Source organism: Strongylocentrotus purpuratus, unplaced genomic scaffold, assembly GCF_000002235.5.
Source record: "Strongylocentrotus purpuratus isolate Spur 01 unplaced genomic scaffold, Spur_5.0 spur5_scaffold_21, whole genome shotgun sequence".
NCBI classification, from domain to species: domain Eukaryota; kingdom Metazoa; phylum Echinodermata; class Echinoidea; order Camarodonta; family Strongylocentrotidae; genus Strongylocentrotus; species Strongylocentrotus purpuratus.
In genome coordinates this window covers 30,587,771-30,607,575 of record NW_022145607.1, presented here as the reverse complement: position 1 = coordinate 30,607,575, position 19,805 = coordinate 30,587,771, and the positions used below count along the sequence as shown (strand labels likewise).

The 19,805-nt window shown below is 36.7% G+C and overlaps 1 protein-coding gene across 1 annotated transcript; it reads right to left on the bottom strand.

The window, feature by feature from the left end:
- Nucleotides 1-151: 151 nt before the first annotated feature.
- LOC588463 (metal regulatory transcription factor 1) lies at nucleotides 152-19,752 on the bottom strand. Its single transcript, XM_030994485.1, has 8 exons — nucleotides 18,932-19,752; nucleotides 16,781-16,912; nucleotides 13,165-13,238; nucleotides 12,237-12,499; nucleotides 10,850-10,960; nucleotides 9,857-9,992; nucleotides 8,197-8,402; nucleotides 152-7,314 (listed from the first exon to the last, which is right to left on the bottom strand). The coding sequence occupies exons 1-8, from the start codon at nucleotides 19,726-19,728 to the stop codon at nucleotides 6,325-6,327; spliced, it is 2,709 nt and encodes a 902-aa protein (XP_030850345.1). The 5' UTR covers nucleotides 19,729-19,752; the 3' UTR covers nucleotides 152-6,324.
- Nucleotides 19,753-19,805: the final 53 nt, after the last annotated feature.

Sequence of the window (19,805 nt, the reverse complement as noted above, 5' to 3'; positions counted from 1 at the left end):
AACACAAAATTAGACACACACACACACACACAAAAAAAAAAATGGTAGAAAGAACAAGAATTTCTTCCAACATGTCATACTCAGCCTCATGTCACACTATCATACTTCTTGTCAACAACAACAACAACAAAAACCAATGCAACACATGTAGTTTGATACATGACTCATTTATTGCAATGAATGCGAGCAACTGTTATTGATGCATGGATGATAACGTATAAACACCCCTCCAATATGGCACTTAAATAACGATGGTATGATGATATTCACAAAAATATAACTCATTATTTCAAACAGTCATGGTCATAAATGAAACCCATTCATACCTACATGGACATTATCTCAAGAGCTAGGCTAAGCTTTTTTGTTCCATACGTTATCTACCACATAAGTAGAGGTGTCGTATACTCAAGTAGTTTAAGCACTTGACTTGGAATGCAAAGATGGTGGGTCCGATCCCCGACACAGCTCTAATGTTCTTTGGCAAGGCATTTATCTACATTTGCCGCTCCACACCAGGAGAGAAATGGGGACCTGGGAGGATGACGAACGCATTCATGTTTTCAATTGCCTCACAATGAAAATATGGTATTAATACTCCTCAGGGAGTGGAGAAGGTGCGTTAAAGTGATGACCGGGGTAATAATATCTGTTAAGCGCTTAGAGACAGTATTTCGTATCAAGCGCTATATAAATCCAGATTATTATTTCTGTTATTATGTGTATATCTGGTCACAGCATTAAGTTGATAGAAATACTAGAGCTCAGATCATATTTGAAATGAAATGAGACGTTTGATGTCGATTTCATGTTCAGAATTCAACATATTTACGAGGTTCTCATTCATAAAAAGAGATAATGCAGCGACAATCAAATTTTCTTGCAATTTCTACGGTACCCATAGACTTCCTTCCATGCTGTTTGATAATGTCTTTTTATGCAAAAAAGTAAGTCGAGCCAAATAAAAAGCTATTTGCACACTAGCACATATCTACATTCAAATATATATTTCATTTTATTTAAATATAACTCTAACCTATGCACAAGCACTTCTTTACACATACAAAACTATTTGATAATAACAAATACAATGATCATTTCTATTAAACCTTACTCTTATACACATTTCATACAAGTTTTGACAAAGTTATTTCTAGGTCTTAACAAAACAAAACTGTATCAACTTCTTTCTTTGTTTTTCGTAAGATTCCTTTCTTGGAATGAATCTTTAAATACCAAGATAATTAGCTCAAGGAGGGTAATAATAAACTATTTATGCTATCAGAATGATATAAACACAGTTTTTATTATTCATTGTTAAGGGCAGGGCAGGGAATTGGGCAGATGAAAACATATTTTTTACTTTTTCTGAATTTAAGAAGAATAGTTTTAATATAAGGATTTATATTGCACCTTTTCCTGAGGATACAAAGCGTGCTTCAATTAATCTAAGGACAAATTAAGAATTGTAGAGGTTTTTTTCAGATGTTTTTTTGAAGTCATGTGAAGCCCTATTTCTCATTAATCCAGGGAGTTTTGGCAAATAGGAGGTAAAAACTTAACAAAAACAATTATCAATAGAACCTTGCATAACAATACATGTAATGTAACAACCAAGACTCGAAAGCCAATATGGCTCAGTTAATAATTATGAACAAAATAAACCTTGTAATATACAAGATCTTTTAGCAGTATTTTCTGCTGCTCTTCGTACGGCCACCAAAGCAATGTATTTCTCATGGTAGTAACAACCTTTTTTGGGAGCACCGAACAATATAAAGCTCTGCCTTCACGGGGTGAAAATATTAGGGTCTAAGTTCTATACTCGCACAAATCCATAAGTTTGAATCGAATATCGATAAAAACAGCAAGACTATTAAATCACACAGATACATTTTCTAACACTGACTGCAAGACAATTGATTTGCATTCAAATCCTTTTTTAAGGAGGTGTTGGAGATGTTTGAACATTATTAACAAGCTTTAACAAATACCCTTTGAGTATTTCACTTCTGGGGTGACCCGACTTTGCTCCTGTGACAATTGCTCCAGACTTTATTAGGTAAAGGGTTAGGGCTAGGTTGTCAATTGGATTTCAGGTTAGGGTTAGGTATGGGATCGGGTCTAGGGGTTGAACTTCTTCTTCTTCTTCAAGATAATCTGCCTTCTTCAATACTGAAGATTCTTACAGATGCCGTTTATACTCGGCCTGATTAGGGTGTGCAGGTGGACCAATACACCGGGGTTTCCCCCTACTCTTACAAGAATAGTGCAGTGGGTTCTTAACGTGCAAGGGTGGTGACTCTCCTGTACACAGGACCTCCATTTAACGTCCTATATGAGGGATGGGATAGTCAAGGATGTGGTTAGAGCTCCAAATTGATGCTTAGCCACTGTCACAGGTGCAAGTGTCGTAAAACCCCCATGCGGAGATGGTGAACGCTTCATGATTGAGCAAGACACAGACGATTAACACGTGACCTGTTTCAAACACTGTGACATGCGTAAGATATGAGTTGATGCAGAGCATATTTCAACATTTTGGTTATGAATACAACAATTTACACTGTAGTTAAAACCAGCATTTAATACAAATATTTAAGAGAATTGTACAGATAATCACATTATTTTTGCCCCCTTCACTAAACAAATTTCTCTTCTTTGGCAATAAACACTTCTTGTCCAGTAATACCATTTTACACAGAGATTGAGAACAACAAACCTATTCATAATACAGCGAAACCTGCTTTAGCGACCACCTTTGTATAAAGACCACCTGTCTATAAAGACCATATCTTTTATGTTTCCCTTCACAATTGTTTCTCATAGAAACCTGTACAACAGGAACATGTTCATAAGGACCACCTGCCTTCAAGGACCACTTTTCTTGTCCCCCTTGAGTGGTCTTTATAGACAGGTTTCACCGTTTCAGTGTATTTAGTTTCTTACATGATTAGAAGGACTGAATACATAAGCTTATAATACAAAATGAGGATGTACATTTTGTTTGAGATTGGTGTACCTGTGTACCTATTTAATTTTCTAGGCCTCAGGTATCAGTACATGCACCATTTTAATAACCCACAAAGTATATTCATTAAACTCTGAACAACTATTTATTTGTAAGACAAATATTCTTTTTAGGACAGCTACACTTTTCAAAACACCGCTTTTTTGTAGCTTCCCTTTTGTTTGCCTCTACAATATATTTGAACGACTTTACATTTTGATGTAGTTTTGATACGACGATGAATAAATAAATAAATGAAATGAATTGAAGGGAGTTCAACGTATGTTAAGTTATTGTTAACACAAAAAAAAATTATGCTGTCATACAAGTTTACATGTACCTTACTATCGATAGAGTATTCTGTTTTGCTGTTTCCCTTTTTGAGTCTGAACTGAAACAGTACATGTACGTAAGAGGAGAAGATATTTGTATCTCATAGAAGAACAAAAGCTATATAACCGTTTGCTTGATTAACAGGAATATGAACATTATACGCACAAATTGGATACAAATGGGATTACTGCCACAGTGATAAATTAGTAGATGCATATTAACCTAAAGTAAGAAAATAAACACAAACACGGCGTAAAAAAAGAAAACTCACAACAAATTATTCTACAAACCAGCTGCAAAGAAAAACACAGTACATATCACTAAGTATAAAAAGTAAACAATACAAAGAACACAGGGTTTATACATAATATTTTGCTTGTGACGATTGACTAAAAGATAACACTGCATAAATTTCATAGATCAGAAAAGATTATTGATGCCTCTCTATAACATTTGCCAACAATTTTCTGCACAATTTCCAATTTAATTTACATCAAAATTATAACTGAACTAATTCAACCAACAATGTAAACATGGTGAAAAACTAACTTCTTGGTTTGAGAGACACACAATTAGGACATATAAGAACTTAGTTTCTTCACCATTTGAATGTTCTAAAATTGTTTATGTATTGTCTGATTGTTATACTCATTGTATGTTTTCCGATTGGTCAAATAAATAATAATAATAATATACACTAAAATGATAAATGACAAAATTCTCTCCCCCCCCCCCCCATTATTTTGTGCTTGTAAACAGGGTCTGTAACAATTGTTGTTTTTCACATTCAAGACCGAACGAAGAAGCAGAAAACAGATGCATCAAATTCATATCTACATGCCATATTTGGAGGAGACAGTCAACTTAAATTATAACATAGAGAAGAAAGACAATTATAACAAAACAAAAAAGATTGCACATAAATCTGAAATATTTCATTCAATAAATATAATGAATTGTATTTCACATCAATTAACTACCAGGGTCCAGTCTTATCTTAATCACTCTTCTTCTAAACTCCTCAAAAAATGTTCAGCGATTCAAGTTTGGGTATCAATATCTTTCTTGTTAATATACATGCATTACCAAACTTGAGTTTGGTGTCATTGAAAAGCCTGCTTATTTCCTTTACAATAACTCCCATTTGTAATGATTATTATGGAATGTACAGTTAGAGTTATGTGCAGTACACCTGCATATGGGGCAAAGTCAAAAGTGACATGTTGCAAAATCAATGTATTGTTATTGTCAAGGGTGAGATGTTCATTTGTTTGGAAGATGGACTATTTACTAATATCACGGCAGTCACGCATTGTATGCCAATGGTGTATTCTTTTATTCTTTCGAAGACTGACACATGTTTTGAATGATGCTGAGACGGTCATTCTTGAAGTGCAATGTGTTGTTTTCACCTCTGGTTTGTTGAGCGCCTCAACTTCACTCATCATCTAATGTACTGAAGTACCATTGATGCAAATAAACAAGATAAGGAAGGTTCGAATTTGAATCGATCACAGCTCTTGCTAGGACAGGGTCCTGGGGGCCGTCTTATTATAAAGAGTTAAGATTGATCCAAATCAATTGCAACTCCTCCAATCGATCACAAGTTTGTAGTCTCCTATCCCTCAAGTATCATAATTGCGATTGATATAAATCGCAAATAATTTGAGATTAATATCAACTCTTTACAAGACGGGACCCAGATGTCATAATCATCTGGATAACAGTACAATAGAAAGTGAAATGCACCACAGTTAGGGACAATCAAACTGCAAAATGCGGTTCTTTATCTTGAACATGAGAAAGGTTTGGGTCAGACACTTGTAATCCATGAAAAGGCTTCACTAATAAATATCATACGTGGAGAAAGGAAATGATATTAAGAGCAAACCCCAAGTGAATAATTTCTTATGAAAATGATAATCAGGGCGATTCGTCTTGTAATATGTTCAGTTGTGTTAATGCATGACCGTGACCTAAATATCCACCATTAGCACAATAAGTCAAACAAAATGGTGGTCTTGTGGGGCCAGGTTACATATTCTTAAATGCATTTTGTTTGACTAGGAAGGCGACTGGCTTGAGATTTTCATTTTTAAACGCACTTATAATGGGCTGTTGATCCTAAAACTCCTTGCTTATACTGCAACATTAGATTCTTAATCCTTATACAGAAGATGATCAATTACCTATGAAAGTGGTTATACCTTGCAAATGTCCGAAAATACAATTATCAAAATATATTAAGGTTTAGAAACTGATGGCAAGAAAATGGGACTACATATACTTGAGCTATTAAAGACAGATCTTCAGATAGGGATATTTCCGATCATCTGAAATATATATTTTTAAGGAAATAGAAAACAGCTTATTTTTTTCATACGGTTCTATGCATAGATATGGTTGTAAATCTATAAAAAAAAAATCTTTCCTTGCTTTGCGAGAGATTTTAAATGGACACAGAAATTCCGAAGAAGTTTGCATTTTTTTAAAATTAAAAATATCATTTGCAAATGCACACAATAAAGCCAAGAAAAGAGTCAGATTAAACTCTAAAATGCCTTGTGAATATAAACAGATACGAAGTATAATCACAGACATGAAAAGAAAATATACAAAGACACCTACATGTAAGTGAAAACATATCTACTTTGGTTGTTATAGAATATGCTCTCCAGAATGACTTTCATGCAGTACCCCAGTCACGCCGCCAAACCGATTTCAAACCTTCCACTCACTCACCCATTCGAGATACAGTGAAATAATGTTAAGTCGTTTGCTAATATGGCGTCAGTCTGGTTTTGGTCTTGTCAGTGTTAAATACTGAGGCATTAATTTATCTTTGCAATTTATCTTTACATTTTTGAAGACTGTGGAAGAAAGAAGACTGGAAAATACTGAAAACATCATGCGGCAATACTTCTTTTTTCTTATATTGAGCAAGCAATAATATATTCTAAGTCTGTACACGAGAAGAGGTGCTAACTCTGATCCTGTACTATACCGGAGAGTATACTCTCTATGTTTCTACTAATCTGGGACCTGACTTCATGCTTGCAGTCACAGTCGCACAAGCAATTACACTTGTTACACATCTTGGAAGGGTTCTCTGATCCCGAGAGGAGGGGCTGGGAGTAGTCCAGCGGTTGGACCTCGCTGCCCAAGAGTTCATTGATGAAGGCTTCCGTAGAACAGCTGTTGCTTCTCGAGGGAGTCCGAACTGCTGGTGCCCCGTGGCTCTTGTCCTGACTCGAAACACAGCTGTCGACGGACGGTGGGGAGAAGACATCGTCGGATAGATGACTGCTAGTGGTCGGTCGACTATTTATCAAGTTAGAAGGAGTCTCGGCGACCGCTATTGAAATTGGTTTGATTGTATTCACAGTAGAGGTTGGAGCAATGTTTGCTACTGTCGGTGCTTGGTACACAATGTGCTGTCCGGGTCGAACAGAGGGCAGGGCGGTACTACCCAACTGCGTTTGTATGGTGCCGAGCTGAGGCTGGGGTGGTTGCATTATAACACCCTGCTGGGGTATGCCCATATACTGAGCCATTTCAAGCGGTACCATCTGTGCACCGACTAGATTGCCGGTGGCAAAGTACTGGGGGATGAGATAGGTGCTGGATAACCCTGCGGCACCGGGGGTCTGGACCAAGGTACCGCCTGCAGAGGGTAACCCCCCCAAGATCTGTATGCCACCCTGAGGGGTGATAGAAACCGGTATAGCGGTGGGCTGGAGCTGGTGCGAATGGTGCTGGCATGGGGGTGTAGGAAGGACCTGCGGTTGGGGTGTGGGAAGGACCTGCGGTTGGCGTGGAGGTTGGGGCGGTGCAACCGTCAGAGTCCGTTCATCGGTGGCGATACCGCCGGTGATGATGTGAACCTGAGGGTGCATCTGGGGTTGGATTACAGAGCTCTGGATAGACTGGTTGGGAAGTGCTACAGTATTGGCCGTTGAAGCAGGTTGTATCTGTTTCAAACAAGATCAATAGAATATTTGGTTCAATGATATCTTCCTTAAATCAATTTAATACAAATAACAATAATAGCTGACATACACGTACTAGTACGTCACAATATGATGTCCGTTAAATTTATACCAGTAAACATGATTTTAATAAAGGGTTCTTGATTTACAAGATCTCTTCTTGGGAATAACTGCCTCAACCGGCCTCTACTTTTTTTAATTACTCAAAATCATATTTCCCATAATGTCAAGAGTCTTTAAATTAGAAGAGAGAGAGAGAAAGAGAAAGAGAGAGAGAGAGAGAAAGAGAGAGAGAAAGAGAGAGAGAGAGAGAGAGAGAGAGGGAGAGAGAGAGAGAGAGAGATAGAGAGGGGAGGAGGCGGAGAAAGAAAAAAATTGAGAAAGAGAGACAGAGAGAGAGAACAAAACCGAGTCAACCAAGCCCACGCAAACAAACAAACAGAAAAAAGAAGAAAAAAAAAAGAGAGAAAAAAAAGAAGAAAAAAAAGAAAGAAAATAATATGGATGAGGTAGATGAGATAAAAGGAGTCCTTATTAGGGGACAATATCCTACTTTTTTCTTCCACCACTATTTTCCCATGTAACAAACAGGCTTGCAAAAATACTCATCAATAGATAGACAGGAAGAAACGAGTCCATACAAAACAAAGAAATGTCCTTCAAAGCATTCATCTTCATTTGCCACACTCGACCCAGGTGAGGTAAATGGGTACCTGGCAGAGATCAATTCCTTGAAATGCTAGAGCGCTGTAATGGCAGCTAGGCTAAACCCGGGGGTAATAATTAATGCGTCTCGGAATAGAATTTCTAGATAGAGGGCGCTATAGAAATGCCTATAATTATCAATTAATGATTATTTCTAACCCTAGCAGTCTGCTGCACTGGTTGTGGAACCACTGGTTGCTGAGTTGTCTGTGTCTTAGGCACCAAGGACTGGAGTACATCCGGGGTGATGACCAGCTGGGTGGGAGGCACAGAGGATGAGGCCCCTTGGTTGATGGTGATGACAAGGTTCTGGGTTCCGTTCCCGCAAGAAACGTTCTGGACTGTCACAGTCTGCGCTTGGGAAGCTGTGGATATTAAACGGAAATAAGATTTTTCATTGAGAGTTAGATTTTGTTTGAAAACGCTTTCTTCACTGAACCTTGATTTCTCTTCATTATATTCAAGAAATACATGTAGCAACAAGCAGGGATGCCAGTTAGAATTAATCAGAGGGCCTGAAAATCACCTAGAATGAGCTACGTCATACACAAAAAAGCCTAAATTTTGGTATGAAAATAACTCGTCAGGGCCTGATATCAGGCTATTGCCTGAAAACTGGCAAACTTGAACAACAGAAGAAATCCCCCCAAAATGAATAGAGAATTTGTACAATCTTCACTAAGAGCTTTGGCATGATCTTTTGTCAGTACCAGTTTGAGCTCTGTGTGTGTAGATGGGCTGTACAGATGTGTATCAATTAGATAAGATTAATTAGGTCTAGGAACCGACCTTTAAAGGGACTTGGTAACATTGTTCAGATGAGAGATAGTGGTTCTAACGTAGTGACTTTAATGCTATATGTACAATTAAAGATAATCTGAAAATTTGAGTGAAAACGGACCATTATTCATGGTACAAATTGGGAATTTCTGATCTGATTGATTCCTTAATTCTCCCAACTAGGTCTAGATCTAGATCTATAGAACAATTTAGTTACATTTTAGGTGAATGGAAATCTCACAAAGCAATAAAATGGCTCTACATTCCATTCCAGACATTTAAGTGTTGACAGATTTTTTATAGCCTGTTTTATGTCTTTTTTTTCATGGAAAAACGGTTGGGAAAATTCAAAAATGGTTGGGAGAATTTACTGTTAATCACTGTTAGAGGGTGCCTCACATCGACGCCTTCAAAGAAAACCCTAGATATCTTCGTGGTTTGAGAATTTTTTCAGGATTTTTTGCCTGTCAGAGGGTTAGTACAGTAGAAGGAATATAGTAAGTAACATTTTATACAAAAATTAAGCAATTTTTTTTATCAACCTTCAACAATGTTACCGAGTCACTTTAATGTCACCATCCAAAAGACTATTAATAAATTTATTTGTGAAATATGAAAATCAAATAAATTCAAATCAAATCAAATCAATAGATCCATACTCATCCACTCACAGCCGGAATCTGTCAGAGTCATTTTGTAGGAGAAGACAGAAAGCTGACCAAACCAAATATTTTCACAAGCATTGCTTCCTTTTGGTTCCCCCGTATTTCACGTTATGTCAATTACAAACAAATTGTTGATTATGTAATATTTTATTGTATTTTAGTCTTCAATTTATTCATTCAATTGTATTTCGTTTTTGAATGTATTGTTTGTTAGTATAATTACATGTTCAAATTTATTTGTGAAATATGAAAATCAAATAAATTCAAATCAAATCAAATCAATAGATCCATACTCATCCACTCACACCTCCCAGCCAGCTGTACATAATTTTTTTTAATTCAGATAAGAACTGCTGAAATATGTGATGTCTTACCTGCTTTAGGAACCTCTTGTGAGACAGAGATCTGGGTTTCGGGTTTCGGCGTTACGGCGGAAGATGAGGCTACGTTACTAGGCTGAGCCTGGAGGATAATTGGCTGACCGTTGCCTTCTAGATTGATGTCCTGAATCTGTGAACATACAAAGGATGTGTTTACAAATAAATGAAAATTTGTCAATGTCTTACGAATATACAGTCGAACCTGCTTTAGTGACCACCTGTCTACAAAGACCACATTTTTTTTTGTTTCCCTTGAAAATGATATCTCATTGAAACATGTACCAAAGGAACTTGTCTACAAAGACCACTTTTTGTGTTTCCCCTGGGCGGTCGCTGTAGACAGGTTTGACTGTAAAAGGTTTTGGTACACCACTCCAAGTCTATCTTGAATTAGATTGATTTACTGATTTCATGTCGCTGCTTTTTGGAAGTACATGCAGGCAGCCAAGCGATCTATAGTTTCACATCCAATCTGAGGGACGGCATCATTCAGGATTTGTATCAAGGGCAATGGCAAACTGACTTGGTTCTATAGCCACTTGTTCTATTGAACCATTTCGCTATTACACTGTCAAAAAACAAGTTCTAGGCTAAATCACCTTTGGTAGTTCACTGGAGGAAGCCTGGATAACCTCACTTGTGGAAGAAATACCCATGCCAAAAACACCACTCCTGGCTTCAATATTTGACCAATAATGGGACAATATTTAGTAGATTAAAGATAAAGTTGAGCTCTAGTCATTGTGAAAGAGACGTTGTGGAATCGATCAGAAAGAGTTGATCATGTAGCTTATACATGTAGAGATTGGCGTGTGATGCAAGGTTCTGGAATCATCAAAATGATAAGTAATAAGGCCCAGTCTTAGTAAAGTAAGAATTACTGTACACAGAAAGATGTATATGGGACTTACATAAACATGTGGCATAAAGATGAGGCCCACATAGTAGACTTCATAATGAACAGGGGCAGAAGGGAGGATAGTTTACCTTTGGTGTTTCGCTTGTGGAAGCTTGAATGACCTCAGTTGTGGAAGAAATACCCATGCCCAGAACTCCACTCAGTGTGTTCAATATCTGAGCTGCAACCTCATTGCTAGCCTGCCATCATGTAATACAATATAAAAGTTAAATCATCATCAGGGGGGTGTTTCACAAAATTTGTCATCAGTGACAAATGACAGGTGGCTGTTATAAGCTACTGAAATCTTTGCTTCTGATTGGTTATCATCAGATTTGTCACTGATATATGTCATTTGTCATTGAAAAAAGGCTTTGTGAAACACCCCCCAGATGTGCATTAATTCTCATGAAACTTGTTAGATTAGAGCAATCATGTACATGTATGTCAGGTTTACGTAGGAAGGCTACTGTACTACAAGAATGAAAGTGTCAACTGTGATCTAAAAGCCACAAGAATTTATGGAATGTTTTATACCGGGTATTCAAAACAATTTGTACTGTACTAGTTCTTGAATAATATTCAGGTTTCATTCATCTACAATTAAATTTAGCTCCGAACTGGACATATATTGTATCTACCGAGTGTGTCTTTTTATTCACACATGTGCCTTGTGTATGTGCCTTGCTAATAATTTTTGGCCACCTACATGTAGGTTTCACTACAACCTCAATGTATTGACCTTTAAAGAGCGACATTTCATTTACCCATACATGTTTACATACATGTACATACATGTAAATTTGTTCGAAACTAAAGGCACAGGTTTGCCTAGTACATGTACATAATCATACTATATACTGTACATACAATGGAGTGAGTCTCCAGACTGTCTCTATGGAAACTACAATTACATAATTCATATTCATATTCAAATTTATTGTCCAATGATTGGAAATTTGTTTCCTTTGCATGTCAGTACAAGATTACAGATTATAAACATCAATAAGATACAGATGGATACAGAGTAGAACATTTAACTTGAACATAGGTAACAACAAATGCGATAGTTCAGCATGCAGACTAAAATTCAATTCATAATTCAGACTAAGTAGTTAAATTCAATTCATAGTTCGGATTAAATTCAATTCGTAATTCAGATCAAATCCATTTCAAATCCCGATCACATTCAATTCGTAATTCAGATTGAAATAAAATTAACAAAATCAAATCACATTCAATTTATAATTCAGACTGAGTAATTGGATTAAATTCATAATTCGGGTTAAATTAAATTCACAATTCAGATTCAATACAATTCGTCGCTGTTTTCACGAAGTGACGGTAGTGAAAAAAAATTGCATTCACTTTGCGTTACGATTTTTCTCACTACCGTCACTTCGTGAAAATAGGGACGAATTCATGATTCAGACAATTCAATTCAATTGAGATGAAGCAACGTCTCCTTATAATCACCTGTACGACTTGCTCCTCCAATGACTGCTCATCATTAACGTTTCCAGCTCGACTACCATCACCACCACCACCTCCTACTCCTCCCCCTGACCCCTCCCCATCCTCTTCCTCCCCCTCCGGATGATCTTCATCGGCCTCCTCCAGCCCAGAGAGGCTGGTGGCATCCTGCTTCTCATGGTGGCCCCTCTGGTGGCTCTTGAGACTGTACTGCGTGGTGAAGGCACGCTTGCAGCCGTCCTCGATGCAGGTGAATGGCTTCTCACCTGGATTTGTGGACAATTCAGAAGAAAAAAATGAAAACTGTAGACAAAGATATATAAATATATATATATATATATATATGTATATATTTTTTTTTTTTTTTTTTGTTTTTTTTTGGGGGGGGGGGGTATTCTCTCTTTTTCTGCTTTCCTTGAGGATTGCTTTGCCTGACTGCTTTAAGAAAGCATGTATATGCTTATGTATATGCTTGTAAGTAAACAACCAAGGAACCAACAGCTTTAAGCCTTCCCAGAAGTTTTGGTGTAATAACGATGAAAGCCTTACCAAAGGGCACAAGCGTAATGACTTGGTTTCGAACCTGAGACCTCCTGGTTACGAGATCACTGCTCTACCACTACATGAATCAAACATGTATTAAATCATAATAATAAATATATTGACAGGGCTTCTTTACGGGTACAGTGTACATCAGAAATATTGACCGCGCTAAGACCATATTGTCCTCGTCTTCGACTCGGGGCAATATGATCTTTTAGCTTGGTCAATATTTCTGATATACCCCTCAAGCCCAGTCAATATAATATAACTATTACATACAGTACATGTAAACTGTATTATCAAAATGTTTATTTGTATATTTTATAATCCAGTACATATCACAGAGTGCAGATGGAAAATTATGAATGGTAATTAAGTTACACTATACCTGTATGAGTTCTTATGTGCGTCTTCAAATGATGACTTGCAACAAACGCCTTTCCACAGGTTCCAAAGTCACATCTGGGCACAGAGAGAGAGAGAGAGAGAGAGAGAGAGAAACAGCTGTCAATGAACAGAAGTTCTTTGCTGGTATTAACCAACTAAATATGATATAAGAAGAAAAATGACATTATATTACTAAGTACACATTTCTGTTGCTGATTAACTTAAGAAAAAAATAATGCCTTTGATCAATATTAGCTCTCAGGAATCAGAGGTCTGCACATTGTGAAATTGAAGAATATTCTGATAGCAATGCAATCTAAATTAATGAATAATTATTTTAAAAGTCTTTACACTTTTTGATAAATCAAACTATATTTTTTTAAAATTAAAAATCTATATTTCCCATGGTACATGTACAATGTACACAAAACCTGCCCCTCAACATGCTACTTTGCAAGCAGCATAAGAAATTAATATCCCTAGGGGTGTGTTTCACAAAGACTAAGATCAACTTAAAGTTTGACTTAACTATGGCAGGCCATTCATGCCACAAGTTCCTCTAACCATTCCTGGCATTAGTTTCTCAAGGGACGTACAAACCGTGGTCACAAATCTAGAGAATTTACATTTTTTGATAGTACATTAGTGAAGGAAAAAAATATTATCTAAAGATCGTAATTAAGAGACCAATAGTGAGAGCAAACAGTGGCTTGAATGGCCTGCCATACATGTAGTTAAGTCCAACTTAGAGTCGATCTTAGTCTTTGTGAAACACCGCCCAGAAAGGCTGGATCTCAAAAGACAATGTGCAGTACTAGGTAGGTGTAGGGCACAAAGAATTTTAATTTCTGATGTACATGTACACAAACTAACTTCATGTATACATGTACTGTACATGACTACATGTACATGACATGTATGTTGCCTTGATTTGTCAACAAATCATAACGAAATTCATATTTCAAAATGTCATTAAAAGAATAGAATTTGAAGAAGTGTAGATTGTAGAATAAATTATCCAAGAAATTAAAAACTCAAATTTGACAGTGTCCTATACATGTACATTGCACTTGTGTACAGTAAGTTCAGCTTCAAAAGAAGAAAGTATTTAATTACCAATTGAAAGTTTCAACTGTCAAATAATACTTTTGTGCAGTTACCGTAGTACAATGCGCATTACACAAGTACATCATCTAATAGCACCTGTGATCTCGTACTTGCAAATTCCATTGTGTTTCCACACACATACACATGCACATTAATTTCAAAAGTCAGGTGCTACAGTACTGGTCAACAATGTACCGAATGATCCTTTTCATATTACCGCAACCCAAAATGGACAATGGACACGTATTACATGCATCATGTGTGAAAATGAAGTTAATACACATGTAATCAATATATTAAAAAGAAAACTAATTGAATTATACTGCTTTCTATTAAACTGGGTTCTATCGAAGTCACACCGATGAAAATACCGATTGAATTTACCTTATGTAAACAAAGGTGAAACCGCAGTTTCCCCCCTGTCGCTTTCTAACTGCCGGTGAAATTCACTCGTTGTGGCGAGCCCTTGCCGGAAGTGAAGAATTATTGCGTAATTATTAAACCCGCGCTCCATCTAGCTAGCATGCAGCATGTTCAACCATAAGTCAACAAACACAGCTGGTTACGATAAAGCGCGCGTATACAGCGACCTTTGACCATTTTAATCGCTGTTTTAATTGCCTTTTTCTCCTGAACGTTTTCTAAGTGGACGTTTCATCGGTGTCACACCGATAGAATAAGAATTTCTCCTGCTCTTGAGCGGGAGAATTTAATCGCCTATTTCTCTTCTTTTCATCGGCTATTTAATCGCCTTTTTCTCCTCTGTTGCTTTCTAACTGACCGTTTCATCGGATGCATCCGATGAAAATCAGTGCAGTTAGAAAAGGGTATTAGTGACTTCTGGCTTAATTAGCAGGTTGAACGTTTTATAACTGTTATTCTTGTTGGCAAGGCAAAGCAGCGTTAAAGGACCCTTAATACAAGAAGGTCATGTGTCATGGGGTTCCCACCTGTCGTTATTGTTATTAAAAAAGGATAGGGTAGATTGTATCCTGCGATGGCATTCAATCTTACATAGAATTTTAAAGGTAATTAAAGACCAGTATTGGAAACGCCCCAAATTCAAAAGATGAAACGGAAGCTCTAATACCAATCATGTGAAGAATATGTTTTGACTACCGTAATACAATGTACATGATGATAAAAATTTTGCCGGGAAACTGCCTACTTATTGATATATTTGGTAAATTAGTTTATCTATTGGTGTGTGAGCTAGATAAACGCACGTGTCGCGCACGTGTGCGTAGTCCCATATGCATCTTTCTGTGTACAGTGCTTGTAACTTTACAAAGACTGGGCCAAATTTCTTATCATTTTGATGATTCCAGAACCTTACAGTACACACCAATACTTATATGCTAGATGATCAACCTTTTCTGATCGATTCCACAACGTTTCTTTCACAATGCAATCGCATGACCAGAACTGGTCTTTATCTTTAAACAAAGAAATCACCTGCTTTCTTCACTTAATGGCCACCTGTACAGTGTACACATGTACATTTTGTATTTCTGAAATTCTGAATACCGTATGATATTAAAAAACACTATTTAAGAACAGCAATTCTTACAGCTTGTCAATATGTGCATGAACATGTTCATGTAGTTAGCACATGTTGTATGTATATATATATATATATTTTTTTTTTTTTGGGGGGGGGGTTAAAGTTCCCTCATATTTAGTGATTTAGTGATCTCATATTTCAAACATTCATAACCCTTATTATTGGCCTGATTTATTTCAAACTTTGGCCTTCCCGTTTCTCATATTTTTCTGCTTCCATACAGTTGTACCAATCAACTTATTACCTGTACATGGGTTGGATTGCCCTTCAAACTAATTATGATTATTATTAAAAATATGATGTAATTTCCTATTACTGCATTACTAAAGCGTAAACATGATTTTGTAAACTGTTAGGTCGACATAAATCATACATGTATATAATCATCATTGATGCAGCACTTTGCAGAATTATGTATTTTTTTTTACCTGTTGTTATACTAAATTTATGTGGTTGAATCTTTAAAGCAGAGACATAAAAATGTAAACATTCCAGCAAGAAAAAATAGATGGTTCAAGCAATTTAGCTCTTCAAATAGTTCAAAGCTCTAAAATAGCTCTGGTAAATTGAGAAAAAACAAAAAACAAACAACATACATGTATACAGTACATGGTATATTGCTGAAAAAAATTGCACTTTTTTACCAATTTCTAAAGGAGCTCCCGCAAACAGATTTTTTTCTTCTTCTCACTGATACATTCTTGTATCCTGTAACAGTCACGACCATTAAAAAAAAAAAAAAGAAGTTATTTCTCTATCCCCTTTGTCTGTGTTTCCACTCGGTTCTCTTTCTTCCCAGTCTGTTCATATTATCCCTTCCTCTTTCTCTGCACTTTCTCATCTAACAGGCGTTCTGCCAAAAACCTATATTTTTCCTATTATAACTAGGTCATGACAGCTTTGAAACCACAACACAGACACTGTGCCAGAAAATGACTATACTCACTTGTAAGGGCGTTCCCCTGTATGCGTTCGGACATGTTTTCTAAGATCACTGAGTGTTGTGAACACCTTACTGCACCCTTCCTCGTCGCAGTTGAAGGTAGAACCTGTGTGGATTCTCTGGTGAGCTTTCAATCTGTAATTTAGGAGGAAAAATGAACAAAATACACCAATGCTAAGAAGTGTTGATATTGATAAAGTTAACTACTAAAACCTTTAGAGTAACTGTTAAAGGCCCACTGCACTACTTGTAGCTACTTGCGCCCTCTATATAACAAACAATGCTTAATCGGTGACCATTGGTCCCCCATGATCCTCTTTTTCTTATGTTAACTGAGAGCTGAGTTGATGAGATAACCACATGTCCAGTGACCTTGTAGGGCGGTCTAATCCCTCCTGTAAACTATGGCAGATAAGCTTTAAACTCAAACCCAAGTTACCCAACTGTCCCAACATATATCTTTGATGTGATTGGTAAACAATGGGAGTCGGGGAACACAATCGCATAACAACCTGGAATTGCCCTAAAAGATAAACAGAGAATCATTGCAGATGATGAAACAGAATAATTTCAAACACGAAATGATAAAAGAGGAAACATTTCAAAAGAATGAATGAAACTGAAACACAAAAAGACCAAAGAGCAAAAGACTACAGTACATGTAAAGTGTACAATTTTGATGTACAACAATTGTAGAATAATAGAAAAAGATGAAACAGATTAATTTCAAACAGGAAACTTTAAAAGAGGAAACATTTACAAACAAAATAGTGAAACTGAAACACAAAAATAACAAAGAGCACATGACCTACATGTACAATGTACAAGAAAACAAACATTCTGTATGACAATTTAACAATTTAATAAAAAGCACTTCCTTTAATGCCTATCTGCACTAGTTTGGCCAGGAGGATTAGACCTCCCAGTGCAGCATGGTCACTGACAGGTGGTTATCTCATCAAATCAGCTCTCAATTAACATAAGAAAAAGAGGATCATTGGGGACGAGTGGGTACCGCTTAGACATTGTTTACTATATAGAGGGCGCAAGTAGCTACAAGTATAAGTAGTGCAGTCCCGCCTTAAGAAACAAACAAATCTGGTTACATGGCATCCTACACTGTAGCTTTTACATGTACATGTACAAAATTACATTACACTGTGGCTCAGCTAATCCTCTTGAACAAAGCACTCAGACCACTTAATAATATTATGATGAATATGAATGATGGTGGTTGTTGCTGTTGGTGGTGGTGTTGTTATTATTATTACCGGTATTACATGTATCAATTTTATTCATTTCAGTGTTATTAAGCAATCAGCAGACTGAGTGGTTTTTTCTAGTACTGTACATTGATTTTATTGTACCACATTTTCCCCACTTAATGTGTTTCGTCATTTCTAATGAGGGTTGTTCTTGTGCTGCATATTCCATGCAGCATGCAGGTACAAATGTACATGTACATGTACATGTAGATCTACCAAATCCATTTTACGAGCCTATAGCTAACAGTGCTTTTCCACCTTACAGGTACATGTAAGTAACATATTTACATGTAGGAATAGTGCTAAAAGAATTGAAGAAAAGTAATACATGAAAGTCAAAATGATATTTTCTTTTTTTTCAATTCAACAACAAAAGTAGACAAGTTATTTTGAATGGGAACTGTTTACAATAAAAGAGCATCCAATACAATCTCTAACTAGATCTACACATACAATACATTGTATTAATACAGGTTTAAGTTTAACTACATATTTTACAATAAATTTACATGTATATGCACAATTTATGTTTTACAACCAGAAAACATAAAAAATGTACAATAGTTGAGTAAAGGAGAATGAATTCATGTACCATGTACAAACTGACCTCAATACTTTTCTTTTAGTTTCCTTTATTAAACATGATAATAGTTGTCAAACATATTTGGTGATATAATTTTGTAGTCTGGTTAATTTCTCAATTACTACAATCATTCTTTTATCATGAATCAATATGACTTTAAAAATCTTTAATGTATATTTTTTTTAATCTGTAGATCTATTGTCTTTGAATCTGCATGTGAAGTATGAAACCAATATTATTTATATTTAGTCTATACATATATTAATTATTATTATTACAGTATGTAAACCCAAACTTCTTTCTCACCTGTACAAAGTATTGAAAGATTTTTCGCAACCTTGCTTGTCACAAGAGTACGGCTTCTCTTTTGTATGTACACGGACATGGATCTTCTTGCTGTAAGATGTGAGAAATGCCTTCCCACATCCCGTTTCATCACAAACAAAATGATAATCGCCGGTATGCGTTTTCGTGTGTGTCTTTAAATTCCCCGCAGTACTGTAAGAACGCGTACAACGTGGATATTCGCACACAAATCTCTTTTCTTTCGAAGACTTGCCCTGCTTGCTTTGGCCAGATTCAGCCATTCCCTTCTCGCAATCTCCATCGTAACAGATCACACTGTAGTCGCCTGGATGCGATTTTTGATGCGAAAGAAGATTGTCCGCTGAGTTGTATCTTTTGTCGCAGCTTTCAAAGTGACAATGGAACTTTTGAATCATTTTCTTCTTTGTTTTGGGGTTCTTTGTTTCAAGTGTCAGAGTAGCTCCTTCTATGTTTTCGGCACGAGGCATGAAAGCATAGCCAGGCATGATTTGCATTTGAATTTGATCCGCAGAAATGGTGTGCTGAATGTACCCATCCCCGTCGAAATCTCCACCGCCTCTTAGCCGGTCGCGATCTTCGTCTCCATCGTCGCTACCTTGGCCGTCTCTTGACGTTCCAACATGACCATCAATCATGACGGACGTTCGATCATACCCACCCGACTCGATGTCCATATCCTGCTCTTCATTATCGTGCAACATATCCTCCATTTCCACTCGGAACTGTCCCATTTCTTCCGCCGTCATTTCACTAACAAGCTCCTCACATTCAGCCATATTGGATCGAGTTAATACGTCATGATGAATACAGTAATTTGTTTTGCTCGCTAGCGCTAGCGCTGACTTCGGATACT

Excerpts from the sequence above, each read along its gene's own strand:
- LOC588463 (XM_030994485.1), bottom strand. The coding sequence starts at position 19,728 with ATGGCTGAATGTGAGGAGCTTGTTAGTGAAATGACGGCGGAAGAAATG. Across the intron at positions 10,961-12,236 it reads TGGAGGAGCAAGTCGTACAG|GCTAGCAATGAGGTTGCAGC; the intron begins GTGATTATAAGG and ends ACATGATGGCAG. Across the intron at positions 7,315-8,196 it reads CAGTGCAGCAGACTGCTAGG|ATACAACCTGCTTCAACGGC; the intron begins GTTAGAAATAAT and ends TGTTTGAAACAG.